Source organism: Macrotis lagotis, chromosome 5, assembly GCF_037893015.1.
Source record: "Macrotis lagotis isolate mMagLag1 chromosome 5, bilby.v1.9.chrom.fasta, whole genome shotgun sequence".
Classification (NCBI taxonomy): domain Eukaryota; kingdom Metazoa; phylum Chordata; class Mammalia; order Peramelemorphia; family Peramelidae; genus Macrotis; species Macrotis lagotis.
In genome coordinates this window covers 244,993,252-245,013,337 of record NC_133662.1, presented here as the reverse complement: position 1 = coordinate 245,013,337, position 20,086 = coordinate 244,993,252, and the positions used below count along the sequence as shown (strand labels likewise).

The window sequence follows — 20,086 nt, the reverse complement described above, 5'->3', positions numbered from 1 at the left end:
ACCATTCTACATTTCCCAAATTCCAAGGGTGACCTTTAATTTGATGCCTTTCAATTTCGTGTAGCAGGAACTCATTTAAATTAAAGCCAACAGGCAATAGCTGAACTAAGGAACCACTGCCTACATGTTCTTTTTGATCAGAGTGATTCAGCTTCCTGGAGACCTGGGGAAAAAAAGGAACTCCCCAAATACCATCAACCTTTACATTTGCATGAGGCTTTTATAAAATTTCAATGATTTTTATCAAGGCAAAGTGTGAAAAAAATAGCAAACCAAGTATCTAAAAATGCTTGCCTAGAGATAAGATCAGAGCCTTTCCCTTATCAAGGATGGGGTTTTTAGTACATCTTATAAAAATACTGGGTTCATTAACCCAATTAACATTTATTAAGTACCAATGTTTTTTAAGTATCAGAGTATAAGACTGACAAAAATATTGCTCCTACCCTCAGAGAGCTTACATTCTAATTGGAGAGAGACTCCTGGGGGACTGGGCAAGGAGGAGGAGAGTGGGGAAAGGCCTCCCAAAGCAAGGAAGCAAACAGTTCCATGAAATTCGAAGATAAGGGACATTCTAGGCCCAAGAACAGTCTAGGTCAAAGCCAAGAGAAGACAGAAGCTGGCGGCAGGAGCACGGCTAACAGAGGAAGGAGAGCTTCACTGGATGGGCAACCCGGATGGAGAAGGGAACAGGAACCCAGCTGAGGGGTTTGTCTTTAGGGCAGCTGGGTGGAAGATGAACAGCAGGAGAGGATGGAAGCAGGAAGCCCAGGCAGCAGACCACACTAGGATCCAGGCAAGAGGCAGGCAATGAGGGATTGATGAAGAGGGACTGGAGGTAGGGGGTCACAGCTAACTGCCTGGGTCCAGGGAGCACAGACCTGAAGAAAGACTTTAAGGACAAGCCAAGAGAACTGGAAGAACTGCGTATATGCAACTGAAATAGGCAAATCTGGTAGAGGAGGGATTGCTAGGAAGACATAGAATTTCATCATCCCATTTCCTTTTTTCTTCTCTAACTTCAGGTACTAGTGCTTAATAATTTACAATCAGAGGAAATCCATTCACAATATTAACTAGTGGTCAAACAAATATTTCTATCTTTGTACCCCACTGTCAGTGTCTTTTTGCATTGTACTTAGTAATATCCCAAAATTCATCTTCAGATAAACCTTTAGACTTTGGGGCTGACATACCTTCTCCTTCAAACCAAATGGAGTTCACCAGCTCAGAAAAAAAAAAGCAGTCCCTTCTTATACTCTATACCTTCCTCCTTTAGATTCTCTCCCAAATGATGCACTTACACTGTGTCTCTTAATGTAATAGAACCCCCCACTTCCCACTTGGCTTCCATTTGGACTCCCTGTTTACTGGCTCCTTTACCTTAGAATACACCACTCCCTCACCTCATATCTAGTCATGCCACAAAAAATAGTCAGTTCAGATGCTCTCAACATTTTGTGCCCCAAAATGTACTGGACTATGTTTTCCTTTCTTCCCTTATTTTTAAATTCAGAAGGGTCAAGGCTTGGCACGACTTCTGTTGATCTTATGGGAGATAGAAGACACACTGCATTGGTATCAGAAGGAGGCATTACCACTGAGCAGCAACACAGCTTTCAAAAGTCCCAGGATGCTGGGACTGAGAATTTCTGGGCAAGTCCCTACTAGAGCAGAACTACCACCTAGATCAGGGCTGCGAGTCTTACTTTTAAAACTTTTCATTGAAACAAAAAAATAATATATTTTGATTTGCCATTTTAGGAAGAGTTTTACAGTGGCTCGGCTTTGTTACTAAAGCATTTAGTAACTGATCCAGAGGACAGTCTTTGAGTACAACTGCAGCTGGTGGAAAGAAAGGAGCAGGCTGCGGAGAGACAGCAAGAGGACAGGAAGGAAGAGCAGACTGTGGGTCCAGAGCTAGAAAGCCTAAGAGAGGAAAGAGGATTTGGTTGGGGTAGCTGAGTGCTCACAGATGACCGGACGCTGCAGAAGCCATTTTATGGAGACCAGCAAATGCTGTTAAGACATTGGTTCAAAAACTTGTTTTTGAACCATGGAGAAGCCTGCATAACATGGATGATTAAATGTGAATTGCCAACAGTCATGTTTCCACAGACTCTATACAATTATTTTAAAGGTAAACCAGAACTCACTGGTGGAGAAGCGAAGCGGCAAGATGGAGAGCTCCCACAAGAAGTGCCAGAAACAGAGCCGGCGTAGATGGGCACAGGCACAGGGCAGGCTGGAGGAGAAAACAGAGAAACTCACTTGGAAATGCAACATCTGAAGCAGAACAGCTCCAACCTGGTGCTCTCAAAAAATGGCATTCATCCCTCATGTGAAATTCATTTAGAATGGGGCAAATTTTTCAATTTCTCATGACAAAAAAAATTCAATTGATGTGGGAGGGAAAGAAAAAAGAAAATCTTCCACTAAAAAACTGTAACTTCTATTATGGAGCAGAGTAACCACTTCTGGTGTCTAAAAAGAAGTTTCAGCAAGACTACTGGGAACACATGAATTTTTCTTGGGTGAATCACTCTCAAGCCAGCATCAACTACTGAATAAATGCAACTACTTACATTTTTTAACTGGAACTTGTTCAAGAAAAGGATGACTAAAAAATGCTTCTGTAAGATAAAAAAAGAGTTTTATCAGACAAGACCCTAACAGGAGCTCCATAAATATCATTTAAAAAAATAATCAGACTAGAAGAATATTGCTGCCATAAAGTTTGGAAGCAAATCTATACGGGATGTACAAAAGTAATTTTTTTCCATCACAAACAAAATTTTTAGTTTTAAGATCCCTTGAACAAAAATTTTTCTTTTGTCCCGTTTTCAGAACACTCATGTCAGTGGAAGAGCTTATATGTGGCTGGTACACATTTTGATCCAGAAATACCACTACTAGATCTGCTTCCGCAAAAAAATATGAAAAAGGGAAAAGGACTCCCACAAAAATATTTATAGCAGTTCTTTTTGTGATGGCAAAGAATTAGAAATTGAACTGATGCCTATCAATTGGGGAATAGTTGAACAAACTGCTCTGGGAATGCTGAAGAATTACTACTATTCCGTATGAAATCATGAGCAGACAGATTTCAGAATTAACAGCAGCATTAACAGCAACATTGTGCGATGATGAACTATGATGAATTTAGTTCTTTTCAACAATACAAAGACTAATGACAATTCCTAAAGACCATCCACATCTGGAGAAAGAACTATGGAGACTGAATGCAGACTAAAGCATACTAATTTTCGCTTATTAAATTTTTGTTTTATCCTTCCCATGCTTCCCCCACCTTTTGTTCTGATTCTTCGTTCACAACATGACTAATATGGAGTTACGTTTAACATGAGTGTTCATGTATCAGATTACTTATTGTCTTGGGAATGGACAGAGGAGGAAAAAAATGTGATTGGAACTCTACGAAAATGAATGTTTAAAAAAATCTTAAAATAAAGATAATTTAAAAAAAACCTTAAAAGTTAGGGATATTTCTGTAAACCTTTGCCAATAACTAAATCAGATGAATAGTACTGTTTTTTCACTATTCTAAATAAAAAGGGAATCTGACAGATAGATAATACAATATATTCTATTCTAGCTGAGTTGTTTTTGCATCAGGTTTCACAATTTAAGTAATATTAATTCTACTTAATTTGGTTCATCCAAATAATTGGTTGATTAAAATAAGTGCATTTATTATAGTTACATCAACTATAGCATTCACTGAGAATCTAAGGATAGATACACTAAATAAGAAAATCTAATTATTAAACTGGGATAATCCCCTATGCAATAAAACACTTTTCTTACAAGACTTAGTACTGTTCACCTTGCATAACTTCCTTGCCTGCCCTTGACTCCCCTGTATGTACATTTATACATTTGTCTCTTATACTTTTCACTATCCTCACAGTATCTAGTTAGGAAAATAATGTAGACTTCTTAAGACAAAAAAGAAACTGCAAGCTGAAGTCAGAAATCACCATATTTTATTACTTAACAAAAAAGTCTTTCAGTCCTTTGGTTTAGGGGCAGACAGAGTCTGGACAGGACCTGTGACTTGCACTGTGTGATAGATAAATAATAATAACCAAGGAAACAATCTTAGTTATACAATATATTAGCAAAACAGCAAAAACCAGGCCAATGAACTCCCCACTCAGTCCAAAGACCCTGAATACAGTGAGACAAATTTTATGTATTAAAAATAATTAATGAAATAAGACCAATTAATTAAAAAAAAATTAACAAGATTAAAAATTAGGTAATTTGAGTTCTAACTGGAAAAAAGATTAAGGATTTTCTGAGTTGAAAGGAGAATGAACAGGTCCCTGAAATCAGAAAATGAGGTGTTCCATTCTGTCACCCCAAGTGTCTATATTCAATCAAAGAACATGGAAACAATTACATCGACTAGGACAGAGCCAGTTTTCAGATAAGACATTTGGGTTGCTTGAGACATATAATTGTGAGAAAACTCTTTGCATGAATTTTTGGATCTGACACAATCTGAGTCCTTAATTAAGGGTCTCTGAAAAACTGATAGAAGTGATTCAGTTTCACAGCTCCCCAGCAGGGCTAGGTTCAAACAATGTAATAATTGAAGAAATTTCCCACAACTATGGGATCCATAACTGAATAGAAAGAGAAATGATCTAGGTGCAGAATTGAGTCACAAAAATGGAGTCAGCAGGGTTCACTCAATGTCCACAAATGGTAGAGGGCATTATTTCCCAAACTACACAAGGAACTGAAATATCTTAAGGTTGTTTAAAAAAAACTATTTGTTAATAGATATTAAAAATCTTAATCGGAGGATTTTATTTCAAAGGTTTTGTCAAAGTTTAATATAAAGTTTATATACAAAGTTTATATACAAAGTTTATATACAAAGTTTATATACCTAGTTTATATAAACTGTGGGAAGGCTTGAGAACCCCTGGTCTAAGTTATTTCAGGAGAGCAGTCCCTCTGCTGCTGCAGGTTGATGCTCTGACCCACCCCGTCCTCCCTCCCAGCTCCTCCCACAGTCAGCCCTACTATGTGTTGGAGATCTAGTTGAAACCCTAGTGGTTCCTGCCTTCCAGGCAGCTATCTCTATCCACTCCTCTCAGGCTTCTTTTTCACTCAGCTTTATTATGATGCTGGAATCAGCTACACAGGACTGGTTTTTTTATTCTTATCAGGGAAAATTTTATGGGGAAAAGGGAATTATTGGACACAACTGGTATAACAAAAAAAATTCATAAAATATTTTCTAAAACATCCCTAGAAAATACATTAATCATTATGAATAAGAAACCCTAATTTAGTTGCTACATTCTGAACATTACAAAGCTTAAAGAACTTGTACATTACGCACCAAAGTCCATTCTGTCCTTTTGATTTCTCTGAAGCAAACCCAAGAGGAGATTAGCCAAATATGGTGATGTTTCTCTGGGGATACTGTAAGAAACAGGGAAAAATATGTTAATTGAGTATGCTAATTAACTACAGAGGGGAAAGCCCTCACTGGTAACAGAGAAGTTGGGAAAGGCAAGACACTGGGGAGGGAAGGGTGAGGAGAATAATCAGTTATAGTAGTCATGTTGAATTTAAGATATTTACAGAATTCAGTTTGAAATGTCCAAAAGGTAGTCAGTGATATGGGACTAGAGCTCAGAAGAGAGACTAAAATGAATCTGGGAATAATCTGAGAATACTCAAACCCATGAAAATTGATGAAGTGAATTTTTTTTGTAAGGCAATGCAATGAAGTTAAGTATGTTGCCCAAGTACACACATCTAAATAGGTATTAAATGTCTGAGAACAGATTTGAACTCAGGTCTTCCTATCTCCAAGACCAGTGCTCTATCCATTGTACCACCTAACTGCCCCATGAATTGAATTTCTTAAGCAAATGAAATTATGTCAAATCACAGCTTCTGAATCTGAAAATATGCAATGAAAATAAAATTCTTGATCTTCAGATATTGAAAATTTTCATTTAAACAAACACACATACCTAGGAATCAAACTTCTGTTCTTTTCATAAAACATTCTCAAGTCTTGTGGACTATTGGCCTACAGGGGGGAAAAAAAGGGGTGGAGGAAATAGTTAATGATAACATCCTCATCAGTTAAGAGGTTTAAAACACTTTTCCATATCTTGGGATCAATACTAATTTTACTACAAGGCTGCACATCTGCATAGTAACAGATAATTTAACTGCATACAAGCTTCTTTGCAGGACTGTGACCACATCCCAATCTTTCCTTTGCCTTGGCCCATTAATTTCCCCAAGATGATCCCTGTTCAGATGGTGGATATGGAATAAATGTTGGTCTCTGCCTCTACTTTCAGTATTATCTGTACCACCAGAAAACTGGGGCAAAATGTTCAAAGAAATATATTACATGAACAAATCAGATATGTGACAGTCATATTTGAAAAGTATTCCTATGTATTCTATGTATTCTCTAGCAAAACTTTAAATAGTAACAGGGAGAAATCAGAGTAATTTCCTATTAATGCCTGACCAAATCCATACCACTTCACATTCAAGTATTTTCCAGGGAATAATGAATGTGGAAAATTAAATTTACATTTACGTAAGAACCTAACCTAGGTCACTTCTTGGTCAAAAGTACAAACCAAAAAAGTACGACTACCTCTACTTCTCAGCACCATGCTACACTCCTACCTCAGGTTAACATTACCTTAGATCAAATCTCTTGGTTTGCACCTAATTATTGGTCCCCACTTTTCAGATATGTATAACAAATATTCACAAAATTGCAATTCTCAATCTGATTCTTTTAAAAAGCAGGTAATATTCTACACATTGCTCCCAGCCAACTATGAGGAATCTTCACAATGTTTTAATGGCCCTGTCCTCTTCCAAATTCTCCCAATCAAAAACCAAAAGAATGTAGTTGGGAAAATAAGTATTTTTTTTAAAGATTTTATTTATTTTGAGTTTTACAATTTTCCCCCTAATCTGACTTCCCACCTCCCACAGAAGGCAGTCTATTAGTCTTTACATTGTTTCCATGGTATACACTGATCCAAACTGAAGGTGATGAGAGAGAAATCATATATACTTAAGAAAGAAGCAGGAAAGTATAAGAGATAGCAAGAGTCGCTGATTGCTGCACTGATGGAATGAGCAAGTCCCAAGGTTAATCATCACCCCCATGTTACTGTTAGGGTGTACAATGTTTTTCTGGTTCTGCTCATCTCACTCAGCATCAGTTTATGCAAATCCCTCCAGGCTTCCCTGAATTCCCATCCCTCCTGGTTTCTAAAAGAACAATAGTGTTCCATGATATACACATACCACAGTTTGCTAAGCCATTCCCCAATTAATGGACATTCACTTAATTTCCAATTCTTTACCACCACAAACAGGGCTGCTATGAATATTTTTGTACAAGTGATGTTTTTACCCTTTTTCATCATCTCTTCAGGGTATAAAACCCAGTAGTGGTATTGCTGGCTCAAAGGGTATGCACATTTTTGTTGCCCTTTGGGCCTAGTTCCAAATTACTCTACAGAAAGGTTGTATGAATTCACAACTCCACCAACAATGTATTAGTGTCCCAGATTTCCCACAATGATCATTGTCCTTTCTGGTCATACTGGCCAGTCTGAGAGGTGTGAGGTGGTACCTCAGAGATACTTTAATTTGCATTTCTCTTATAAGTAATGATTTTTTATATGATTATGGATCACTTTGATCTCAACTGTAAATTGCCTTTGCATTTCCTTTGACCATTTGTCAATTGGGGAATAGCTTTTTTTTTAATTTGACTCAGTTCTCTATGTTTTAGAAATGAGTCCTTTGTCAGAAATACTAGTTGTAAATATACTTTCCCAGTTTACTACATTTCTTTGATCATGGTTACAGTGGTTTTGTCTGTGTAAAAGCAAAATAAGTATTTTTAAAAAGAAACAAGAAAAAATACCCCTTGCAACGAATGAGTAATCAAACAAAAGAAACGCACAAAGTGGTCATGTTGGAAAATGTGTCTCAGGATATGGGTAATATGTTTCACCAAGGTCCTCTGAAAACATGACTGGTCACAGTTCCCAGTTCTTTCCAAAATGCTTTTCTTTCCATCTGTTGTCTTGATATAAACTTTCCTCCTAGTTCTGTTCACTTCATTTTGCCTTAGTTCATATCACCCAAGAGACTCTGAAATTCCCTCATCATTCCTCATACACCGTGATTTGTTCAGTTATTCCCCAAATGATGGGCACTCCTCCCCCTCTACTACCCCTATTCAAGTTTATTTTTTTCCCCCCTTTTAAATTTCCCCCTTCAAGTACAGGAATTTTGTTTTGATTGTGACTACTATTAATTTCCAGTTTTATTCTACCCTCTACCCCAACCCCTCCCTATCTTTACCTGTTTCTCCACTGCATTCATGCATTTCAACACCAAATTCTGTGTAATTATCCTTTCAAATAAAGGGCAGGTTCATTTGATGCCCCCTCCCTTTCACCCTTCTTCCACATTTGCAATGTTTCTTCTTAATCATTTCAGTACCAAGCTATATCACATACACCTCTTTGTTCTTGCTTCCTACACTTGCTCCTTCTTTTTACTCTCTCTTCTCTTTTTCCCTCATGAAGCCTTCAGAACAGAACCAATCTGTACTCCAGATGCTGCTTCTCTCATCCAGGGTCCTTAAGCCAAGAAGTCATGAAGGTTCTGAGAAAACACTTATTTCTGTTCCCCCCATTAGAATATTAGCCTGGCATCCTTCTAGAGACAGTTTCAACTGCTCCATTTAATCTTCACTGGTTCCCAGTCAATGCTAGTCTGTCCACTAGAAAGGCAAAAAGGTCTTCCATTCCATTTAAAGGTCTGTGATTTCCATTCAACTGAGATCAATGTATAACACAGAACCAATGTAAATACCAACAGAATGCCTTCTCTGGGGGGTGGGGAGAGGGAAGCAAGAATGGGGGGAAAATTGTAAAATTCAAAATAAATAAACTATTTCTAAAAAAAAAGGTATGTGATTTCTCCTCTATGATAAATCATTCCCCTGGTCGCAAGTTTCTCTCATCTGCCTCTAGTGAGACTATTTCAAGATCTCTTATTTAAGACAGAAGCTGCTGGGTCTGAGTTCCTTGATATTTTTGGAATGAATGGCTGCTACATTTTGTTAAAGAAGCTCTGGATTGTTCCTGATTCTTTTCCTTTGGGGGGGGGGGGGCGATTCTTTCGGGAGGTGATTGGTGGTTCTGTTTTCATTTTGCCCTCTGATTCTAATAGAGATGGGTAGTTTTCACTTAGGAATTCTTGAAATAGTGTCCAGAATTTTTCCTTTAATCACAGTTTCAAGAAGGCTAATATTCTTAAATTGCCTCTCCTTGACCTGTTAACCTGCTTTTCCTATCAAATATCTCGTATTTTTTTTTACCATCTTTTGATTTCTTGTCTCACAGAGTTAAGTCTATTACTTGCATCCAGTTTACCACTTTTTCTTCTATGCTCTCTGCTCTCCTACCAATTCTTTTTTCTTTGATTTTTTTAAAGCTTTGTTTCATAACTGGGTCATATAGTACTTGTGAAAAAATTCATTTTTCTTCAAGTATATTTATAGCTATTACAAATTAATTTCTCCTTTTATGATATTTTTATGTCTAAGATAATTTTAATGCTAGTTGGTGTCTTCTTTGGTTTACTCCTCTTAGTTCTTGAATTGGGGCTTGGTACCTATCTATGCAAGGCTTCTGCAGCACTCAGGTGGAGTGGTCATCAGGTCATCCCTGTTGAGTCTAACTCTGGCTCCCCTGGTACTTGCATTGTCCTGAGCTGGGTATTCCCCCTGGGCTACATCTCCAGGATTTTCTAAGATGCCTCAGGTCGGGGTGCTGGGGCCCCTGGAGTCACTGAATGCTTGAGCTCTCCAAGCTTGAGCACTACCAGACTAGATAGCTGGCCAGGGACTCCAAGTTCACCCCAGGTGTTCTCTGACTCTAGGCTGTCTCCAGTTGCACAAAGGAAGTGCCAGCTTCTCTACCTATGCTGATGTGGATCCCATTCCTGGTGTTTACAGAGCCAGTTTGACTCATGTTTTGCGCACCTCTGAACAGAAGTCACATACTATAGTTCCCACTGGGTTTCTTAACAATTACTGAGTCCAGTGAGAATTTCAGATTTTTGATGAAGGAAGAGATATGTTGGTCATTCCACCTCTATCCAGGCAGTCATCTCCTTATGATGCCAGCTTGGTTTATGAAAGGTCTAGCTGAAGGAGCAGAGGAAGGGCAGGAGAAGATGCTAATGAGTTTTAAGTCCCTTCTGTCTATTCAACAGCAGCTAAGAGGAAAAACTAATCTGGATTCTCCCTTTACCCTCGCTGAGTTAAGGGAACATTATACCTTTCAGGTCAGAAAAGGGAGAGAGATTTAGGAACAAGATGGAAGAATCCACCAAAACAAAAAGATAATCCAGAGCCAAGCTTTAAAGAAAACTTCTACCTGAAAAGGGGGCTTTCCAACCAGGCATTGATAGATGACAGTTCCTATGCTCCACAAGTCGGCCTTGGCATCATAGTGCTGAGACATAATCACTTCAGGAGCCTAGACAGGACAGAAAAACCCAGAAGCCATAGGATTACTGGCATAATACTTAACTCCCCTTCCCATCACCACTGAAATTACAAAAATGCTATCACTTCCTAAGGATGCCATCAAGAACTGCCTATCCATCTATAAATTATTTTATCTATCTTCCCTGGAAAAAGTCTGAGCCAACTGAGATATCTGTCCTTAAGGCACACTTGATTTGTGCTTAGAAAATTCAAAATAATTTTTTAAATTATCTTCAGTAAAATATAATTAGGAAAGTTAAACTCCCTCAAAAAGAAAACTCATGTTGTTTATCACATTAAATATAAATTTCTCTTGGATTAGCCAGTTTTGAACCAACCAAATTCTGGGTTCCCTTCATCAGCACAAGTAGCAAGTTGGCTGTCAGGGTGCAAAATACTATGACAGAGCTGATCAAGAGGAACATTAAATTCATTTCACAGGTCTGGAGAGCTTGAAAATATAAGGAAAATTGATGTTCTTTAGGGTACAGTACATGATGGACTAACAAAAAAATCTTGTAAACCAGTTCTCTCAGACACTGTTGAGAGAGAGAGAGAAGAAAGCTAAGGACCAAGATCTGTAAGTGTGGCACCAGAAGACTCCCCCCAGAGAGAATTCTTGGATTCCAGGAGTGCCTTTAAGGCCAAAACTACTTTTGACATCTTAAGTGGATACACTTTCTAACTGCCTCTGTGACCAATGTTCTAATATTCTCCACAAATAAAAAGTTACATGGAAAGAATACAGAGAATGGGAGAAGAAAAACCTGTTCTGATATTGAGAAAAATGTTCCAAGGTGCTAAAAAAAAAGCCTTTGTTTTGATTTCAAAAGGTATTTTTAGGTATAGCAGTATCACCCATGCCTTGGATCTGTCTTAACCCCTTCATGATGTTTTGATTTCTGAAAACTAGGAAGGTTACTTTCTAAGGCAACATTTTTCTATTGACTCCCATTATAAAGGTTTGCTTCAGAGGAATTCACTTTTCAACAAACTTGGCTGGAAGGCATCTGTTTACTGCAATGAAAAATACAGAGCACTCCTAGAGAATCTGTACTGTTACATAATAAAAGCCTATTATAAAGCCAGATGCATAATTCTTATCTCACAACCTTTCTGGAAAGAGCATGCATTTATTTCTTGCTCACATTACTTAAGATCTACATTCTTAAACAGACAAGACTCACCATATACATAGGAGATCCACAAAGTGTGGCTGCCATCATGTTACTGTGCAGATAACGAGCAAAACCAAAGTCCGCTATTTCAAGAAATGAAAGGAAAATGATAATTATGTTCCACATATACCAAAAAACTGGGTTTCCCAACCCAGGAAAATACCTAAATTTTCTACTTTTGACATCTTTACCATCTACATGGGGTCTAAGAACTGGGAAGAGACAGGAATGGGAGGGTAGAGAAAGAGGAAAACAAGGAGTCAGATTTTTAAATGTGTAAGTTTACTAAATAAAAAATCTAGACCAGTAAAACATTGAGATGGACTGGTATTTGGAATTTACTATCATGGACCCTTCAAGAAAATAAAACGTTGACCAAAACCCATCTTACTGAAAAGGGTTTAATAAGAGGTCTAACACTAATGAGAACAAAAATGCAATCCCTAATCAACTAACCAAGAAACAGCATTGGCATCAGTTGCATAAGCTGTGGCTCTGCCAAATTTCTGAGTAAGAAACATCATGCTTGGCACGAAGGGAAATGGAACAAGAAACCACAAATCATTCATTAAAAATATTGAATGCGATATTTCTTGTTAAAATGTCATCAGCATTTGTTGGGAAATTTTCACTTTTTATTTGTTCCAGAATATCCAGATGTAACCTGGAGAAGATTAGAAATTGTGTGGCCTGCTGACAATTCCTATTACCAGTAAGAAAGCATAATCCTGCTTTACAACTAGTCACTTCTAGCATTACTAAGTGTTCCAAAAACATCTGATGTCTGTCTAATAATTTTCCATTACATCCAGAACTCTAAAACCATCTAGTCTTCTGCCAAATACAAAGGGCCCTTCTGGCTCTATCCTTCTGTGATCACTATAATCAAATTAACCAGCCACTAGACAGAAGGCTGGGCGGGCACTCAGAGAATGTGATCTGTTCTGTTGCCACACCCAACATTTAGAGTTTGAGGCCCTGGCTAACCAACAGCAGGAGGAAGAAGGCACAGTCTTCATGTAGCACCTTCAAGTTTGCTAAGGAGTTGACACACATTATCTCACTATTTCTTCATGGTGAGCTTGGGTTCAAGTATTTTAGTTATTATCACTTTGTTTATAAAGAAACTGAGGTTAAAAGACAAGAACCAATGAACCCACACACCTAAAATGAATTAATGTCAAAGGCAGGGTTTGAATGCAAGTCTCTCCTGATTCCTTAATCGAGTCCTCTTGCCACGATTCCCCACTGCTTTTCAAAGTAGAATGTTGGTTTCCTAAGGGACAAATTGCCCCCTTTTGTATTTCAACCCTAAGGGCCCTGAAAAGTGTATGATACCTAATAGGACCTTTGTAAATGCTTGGTCAGATATCAGATTGTTCACTGCCATAAGGAGGGGGAAGAGAAGGGAAGGTGGTAGAAAATGTGGAACTCAAAAGCTTGCAAAGGGCTGAATGTTGAATCTTTGCATATAATTGGAAAAAAGTAAAATAAAAGCTTTGTTGAAAATTAAAAAAAATGCTTGGTTAAAGATTTCAAAACAATATCAACTTTATCACTTGTTCTATCAAAGCTGATCAAAATCACAGAATACTAATTTTCAAAAGGATCATTTCTTCAGGGAAATATTTTCATTTACCTATTTTGATGCGAATGCCACTGACACTTGATTTTCTGCGACTGGCGTAAGACAATAAGATGTTCTGGGGTTTAAGATCCCTGTGAATTATTCCTTTACTATGTAGAATTCGCATGGCAGCTGCAATCTGATGCAGAAACACTCTGATGGTGTCTTCACTGAGAGTTCCTTTAGCTGTTAGGAAAGCAGTTACATAAATATTTGTACATACTTACACATATAAAGCCAAAACACCATCTGCATTCACCCATAATTCAATTATCAGTGGTAATAGGGGAAAAGGATAAAGTAGCAGAGCCACAGATGCCATTTTATTCAGCAGACTCATATCACATTCCTTCAAATAAATATTTTCAACTAAGGTCAACCAGGGTATCTCTTATGGATCCCTGGTGAAGAGGGGAGAGGAGAGAAGATATGATCAAGGGGTTTAATCAAAAGGCCTGGATAATTAAACAAACAGAATTGACTTACTGCAAGACAAATCTTATGATATATGTATATTAAGTATATTCAAATATATTTGTATTTTATAGCTAAGTGTATACTTTCTTGACATTTCTAATTAAAGCCGAATTATATTTTATTTTTTTTTTAGATTTTGCAAGGCAATGGGGTTAAGTGGCTTGCCCAAGGTCACATGGCTAGGTAATTATTAAGTGTCTGAGGTCGGATTTGAAGCCAGGTACTCCTGACTCCAAGGCCGGTGCTCTATCCACTGTGCCACCTAGCTGCCCCCGAATTATATTTTAAAGACAAATCCAGAATGACAACACATTTTAAGCAAAGAGTATTTTTTATGTTAGTTCATTCACAAATGTTACTACATGGAAAGCAAAATGTGGTCTAAAAGACAAAACCAAGGAAGAATACCATCACAGATTTCATATGAGCTATATCTGAGCTATTTCTAGACTTTTCTTCAAGTGCAAAATGGAGGCTTTCAGGAACCAACTGTTAAAATTTCAGTGTGAGCATGTACACCTTGTATCAGGACTTACTTCATGTTTTGTCGATTGTGAAGACTTAAAAGTGATGGAGAAAATATTAACAATGCAAATTAAACTTTAAGTGTGTGCATACATTCCCCCTCCCTTGCCCCAGAGCCCACTTATTCAACATTTACCCATGTCTCCTGGTACAGCTCTAAAAATACCAGTTGAGCTCATCAAAAAGCTCAGAGAATTAAGTCAATCAGCAGACTGGAGGCTAACAACAATAATTCAGTGAGCACCCTGCCTGCTACCTTGGGGTGTGAGCACCTTGAGAGGAGATTGCTTTTTGCTTTGTTTCTGAGTTGGGGTGTTTGGCATGGGGCTGGGCTCAGGGCAGGCACTCAATAAATGCCTGTCAAGACACCAGGTGGCTAACAGCATCAAAGATGCTGCCGAGCGCTCACCTGTCTGAAGTCATTCATCAACCACTCTAGCAACAAGACCAAGGGGGAGGGAACTCCGGGCCTGGCTACCTTCTGGAGGAAGTAAGGACCATTTTTAGATATCTCTATAGATGTAGATATTCATGAAGCTCCCAGGAAGACAGGGGAACCAGAGGCGCAGAAGCAGAGGCATAAGAAGAGTCAGGACTGCCAAGGCAGACAAACTTTCAGAATTGGACAGAAGTCCTTCCCTGCATCCTTGGGACCAGGGCAGTTAGCAGCAAGGGCAGGAAGCAGGATAGAATCCAGAGATCCACTGAAGCAATTCTATTCAGGGGCGGGAGGCAGTCTTTTAAGTGACTATTCTTACAAACAAGATACCTCATTTCCATTTTTTTTCCTTCCTCCTCATCTGGGGTGTAAATGTGGTCAACAAGTGGGGCTGAGGGGAGCCCTAAGATCCTGTTCTCCTACAACTCTGCCCATTCTCTCCAACCCTCTCCAATCCCAACGTTTTAGAGAAGAGGATGGTCTCCATGGCATCTTGGATGTGTTCATGCACAAGAGTCTCACAACTTTTTAACTTTATATCAAACAAGAACATTAACACTATCTCTGTACACTCAAGCACCTGTGCCCTCTCCTCCATGCCACTCCTCTCCCCAATTCATGGCCGTCTGACCCTCAAGACCTGATATTTTGCTGTCAGTAGCACGCCAAGGCAACTTTATATTCTAGTTCTCTGTAGTGATGCATTATCACCCTCTTTGGCCTCTGAGGGCTAGGGCCTAGGCTTCATCTAAGATTGATCTCCTCTTCCTCAACATGAAGCAGAAAACTCTTTACTCAGAAGGTGCTTCATGTGTGTTGAATGAATCTGCAAAGCCTTCTTAATTTTACAAGCACTTTTACACCAAAACTTCATTACTAAAAATTCTTCTATCTTTCAAAATTTTTCTAACACCTGTAATAGCTCATTTCTGAGAAAGGGAAGAAAATACAACTTCATTTTTCTACCTCTCCCTTAGAGATCATTAGTAAGCATTAGTAAAATATATTCATATGGAGTCCTAGAAATACTATCAAATATAAACATATAGTGACATATTTATAAAATCCAAAAGTCTAACAATCAAAATCATAAGTTGCTATTAATTTTTAAAAAACGTAAAATAAGTGTGAAAAAACAGTTGAGTATTTATAAAATTACCTTGTAAGTAATCTGCCAAGTCTCCACCATTGCAATACTGATTTTTAAAAAGAAAAAAAGAATTGAAATCAAGAATGTTTATTCAAAGATTATTCAATCCATTGCCAGGTACTAATTTAATCAGACTTTCATCTTATAAAATTTAATAGCTATCAACTGAAACAGATCCATTAAGAGAAGTACAGTATCAAAAATTCAAATATTACTTTCAATGATGCTGTACTGAATGTCAATTTTCAAAATTGCATCATTTGCTAGCATATTTTCAAAGTACTTATCAAAGAAATTTCAAATCCAATTAAGCAGACATTTATAGACTATACTACCTACCTCCATCACCAGAAAAACAGAGTTGGGCAGTTCCTAAAATAAAACACAATAAACCTTATTTAGATAGATCATCAAAAGCCAAAGCCTAAAATAATGACTATTGTTCTCAAAATAAAATTTCAGAAACTGCTTATCAAAGATTTTAAAACCAAATGCTAATAAGAGTTGATCCTAACATTAGAGTCAGGAGGACCTGAGTTCGAATCCCGCCTCAGATACTTATTACCTAGCTGGGTGACCATGGGCAAGCCACTTAACCCCATTGCCTTGCAATAAAGAAAAAGAGAGGACAGAACACTGGAATTTAAGATTCACTGTACCTCTGAACTAAATAAAATTCAAAGTAGTGCTAAGATTCATAAGATGAAGTAGTCAAAAGATAGAAACATTTTTCAAAGGAAGAATTGCAAAGTAATTACAACCACAAGAAAGAATGCTCTAAACACTAATAAGAGAAATGCAAATCCACATATACCAAAAGGTCCCCCTCACAACTGGCAAACTAGAAAAGATGGGAATAGACAAGGATGAAGACAAATATGCTAGTACACAGGGGAAAACTGGGAATCAGTACAACCAATCTGGAATTATTCAAATGAAATGACTAAAATAGGCAGACATTTTTTGACCCAGAGATTCTACTATGCTTGTAGCCCAAGGAGCTCACAGATAAAAAGAACATACTCTTATACTCCAAATTATTTACAACAACCTTATTGGTGGTAGCAAAAAATTGAAATAGTTGCTGCCCATCAACAAATTGTGATACATGAATGAAATCAAGTGTTATTGAGTTATAAAGAACAACAAAAAAAAACCGACTATGAATGCTTCCAGGGGAGCATGAAAAGAATCCTTTGCAGAATGAATATAACAAAGGAAGTCTTCCTTTGAATAACAAAAGAACCACAAAATATTCAAAAGTGAATGTTGTGGGATAGCTAGGTGTGGTACAGAGCACCAGCCTTGGAGTCAGGAGGACCTGAATTCAAATCCAACTTCAGACACTTAATAATTACCTAGCTATGTGACCTCGGGCAAATCACTTAACCCCATTGCCTTGCATAAACCAAAAAAAAAGTTTATGTTGCAAAATTATTAAAAACAAGCATGGTCTCAAAGAAGAAATATGAGAAGACACTCCCCTCCCTCTCCTTTGCAGAGGTGAAAAGGCCACGGATATGAAATATTTGCATATATTTTCAAACTTTATTTTTTTTCCACTTTTTTTTATTTTGAATTCTTTTTTACAATTTTCCTCCTATTCTTGCTTCCCTACCCCCCACCCCCCACAGAAGGCAGTCTGTTAGTCTTTACATTATTTCCATGGTATACAATGATCTAAGTTGGATGTGATGAGAGAGAAATCATATCCTTAAGAAACAAAGTGTTGTGCCTGATTGTTGCACTAATGGAAAGAGCAAGTCCCTCTTTTTTTTAATTTCATTTTTATTTTTTAGGTTTTTGCAAGGCAAACGGGGTTAAGTGGCTTGCCCAAGGCCACACACCTAGGTAATTATTAAGTGTCTGAGACCGGATTTGAATGAAGGTACTCCCAACTTCAGGGCTCGTGCTTTATCCACTACGCCCACCTAGCCACCCCTCCTTTTTTTCTTTAAAAAAAAATACTGCTATATGGAATAGCTCCCTGGAAGGATGAATGGAAGGAAACTGGAATAAAATTTGGTAAATAAATATCAAAACTGTTTCAAAAAATATCAATATGTACAAATAAAATCAATCTGATTTTTGTAATGTTAAAAAAAATTCTCCTGAACCAGTTACCCACAGGTAATTTTCAGAAAGTTCTGCCCTTCACAGAAAGTTACTCCATTTCAAATCAATTCCAGACACCTTTGAAGCTAGGTCCAGGTCCAAGAAATTGCCCAGATAAGCTTAGTATTATCCTTAAACGTCCTGTGAATTTGCTAATATTTAATCCTGCATTCCTAATTGTTAATTCTGAAAGGTCTTATAGAAAATATTAGAACACGCTAATTTGGTGCTCCATTTGATTTGGACAACTTGACAAAAATATCTTCAAGTTCAAGATGATACATGTTTGGGTTGTTGGTTCAAAATTTGAGTAGCTGATTTCTAACAACTTTCATTTTATTCAGTATTAAGAATGACACTTCTAGGATGACTTAACTAGACTTCAGCTTTAAGTTATGAATGACGCAATTTGGCCTGAACTCTCAATTCTTAGTTTATCATAATCCTAAACCTAAATCAAAGATGCTCCATATTAATAGACATGGGGAGAGGGTCAGTCCATGGGGTTGCAAAAGAAAGCAAGCAAACCAAGAGACCTTGCTTGGAGTTTTCCATTTACATATCCTGGCAAACTATATATTACACTGTCTCTCCATGATACGTTACATGCTTTGTTACTCAAATGACAAAACTCTTCCAAAATAAATATACAGTTAGTCTTATTCTAACCCATAGGCAAAGAGGTCAAGCTGTCAAATGTATAGAAAGTAAAATAAGCAGAGGAAAACAAGAATTCTCCTTTAGATTTAACAATATATCTCTCAGAGCTGACTCTCTAAAATCTACTGAATATCAATATGGACCTCCATTAAATCACACTTGTTTACAAGACATTCAAATTATTTTCAAATGTCACACATTACAACAGAAATTTCTACAAAAACTTAATCTGTGTTAAGAAAACAGAGATAATAATGAAATGGCTGAATATGTCATAAGTTTCCATTTGCTGGAACTTCTAAAGTGTATCATCTGCTGAAAGAGTGGGCACAAAAGTTCTGAGAGTAACACATCCACTCTCTCTTAAAGTATCATAAATGCCATGTATTTCTTATACAACTTTTCTAAGCTTATGTAAAATAATACTTTACATTCAGGTATTTCAAAGTCGATAAAGAGCTTGGGCAATTCTAAATTCTAATATTTGATTTAGAGAGTACCCTAAAATACTCCAAAAAAAGTCACAAATCCTGAACCTGTATAAGCCTCATCTTCCATGCTGGAAGGATAAAATTTTCACTAAATTCTTGTTTCAAGGTTAGACAGAGGGAAAAGGACATTAGTCAACATACACATTTAGGAACAAATGACAGAATGGACCACACCACAATAATTCCTGACAACTAAAAATAATTTGTGATCATTTGGGGAAACCAAATGAGTTATTTGTCAGTGGTCAACTTGACACAACAATTCTCTCCTCTACTCCAACCTTAGCCCAATTTAAGTAAAGGAAAAGGAGAAGTCTACAAGCATTAAGTGGCAACTCTGGACAGTAGGAGCATAAAAATGATTAACTGACTTCAAGCATCTTAAAACCTAAGGAAAAATAGACTCAGAGATAGGAGAAAATATATAGGCACAAGTAAATGCCTAGGAGAGGTCAGGTTTACATCAAAATAAATGAGAAGAAGAATCACTAGTTATTGGGGAAGGGAGAAGACAGAGCAGCATCAGGAAGCACCTAGGAAATGACATCTGGGCTATGTCTTGGAAGAAAATGATTTTAAGAGATGTAGACTCTGTCCTAAGCATATGGACAATATACAAAAATAGGAGGCAGGAGAGGAAAGGACTAAAAACTAGGGAAGGGTAAATAGTCTAACCTAAATTATGTAAAAATAACTAGTGGAAAATAAAGTTGGAAATGAAACTGGTTCCAATATATATTGAATAAATGGTCGATGAATAAAAAAATTTTAATTTTATCAGATTATTTAGCATATTTTTAAAAATGTTTCAGTTC

The 20,086-nt window shown here is 37.3% G+C and overlaps 1 protein-coding gene across 5 annotated transcripts in view; it reads right to left on the bottom strand.

Annotated features, from left to right (window-relative positions):
* Positions 1 to 20,086, bottom strand: part of ULK2 (unc-51 like autophagy activating kinase 2) — a 70,761-nt gene that overhangs the window by 35,382 nt on the left and 15,293 nt on the right. For 4 of the 5 annotated variants that reach the window (XM_074189238.1, XM_074189240.1, XM_074189239.1 and 1 more), the window contains exons 4-12: positions 16,345 to 16,377; positions 16,015 to 16,051; positions 13,427 to 13,600; positions 11,797 to 11,870; positions 10,497 to 10,598; positions 6,024 to 6,082; positions 5,381 to 5,463; positions 2,586 to 2,633; positions 2,157 to 2,245 (exon numbers count right to left, since the gene is read on the bottom strand). In XM_074189238.1, the coding sequence (XP_074045339.1) occupies positions 2,157 to 2,245; positions 2,586 to 2,633; positions 5,381 to 5,463; positions 6,024 to 6,082; positions 10,497 to 10,598; positions 11,797 to 11,870; positions 13,427 to 13,600; positions 16,015 to 16,051; positions 16,345 to 16,377 (699 nt within the window). The remainder of the gene's footprint in view (positions 1 to 2,156; positions 2,246 to 2,585; positions 2,634 to 5,380; positions 5,464 to 6,023; positions 6,083 to 10,496; positions 10,599 to 11,796; positions 11,871 to 13,426; positions 13,601 to 16,014; positions 16,052 to 16,344; positions 16,378 to 20,086) is intronic. The other variant, XM_074189241.1, reaches the window with a different exon arrangement.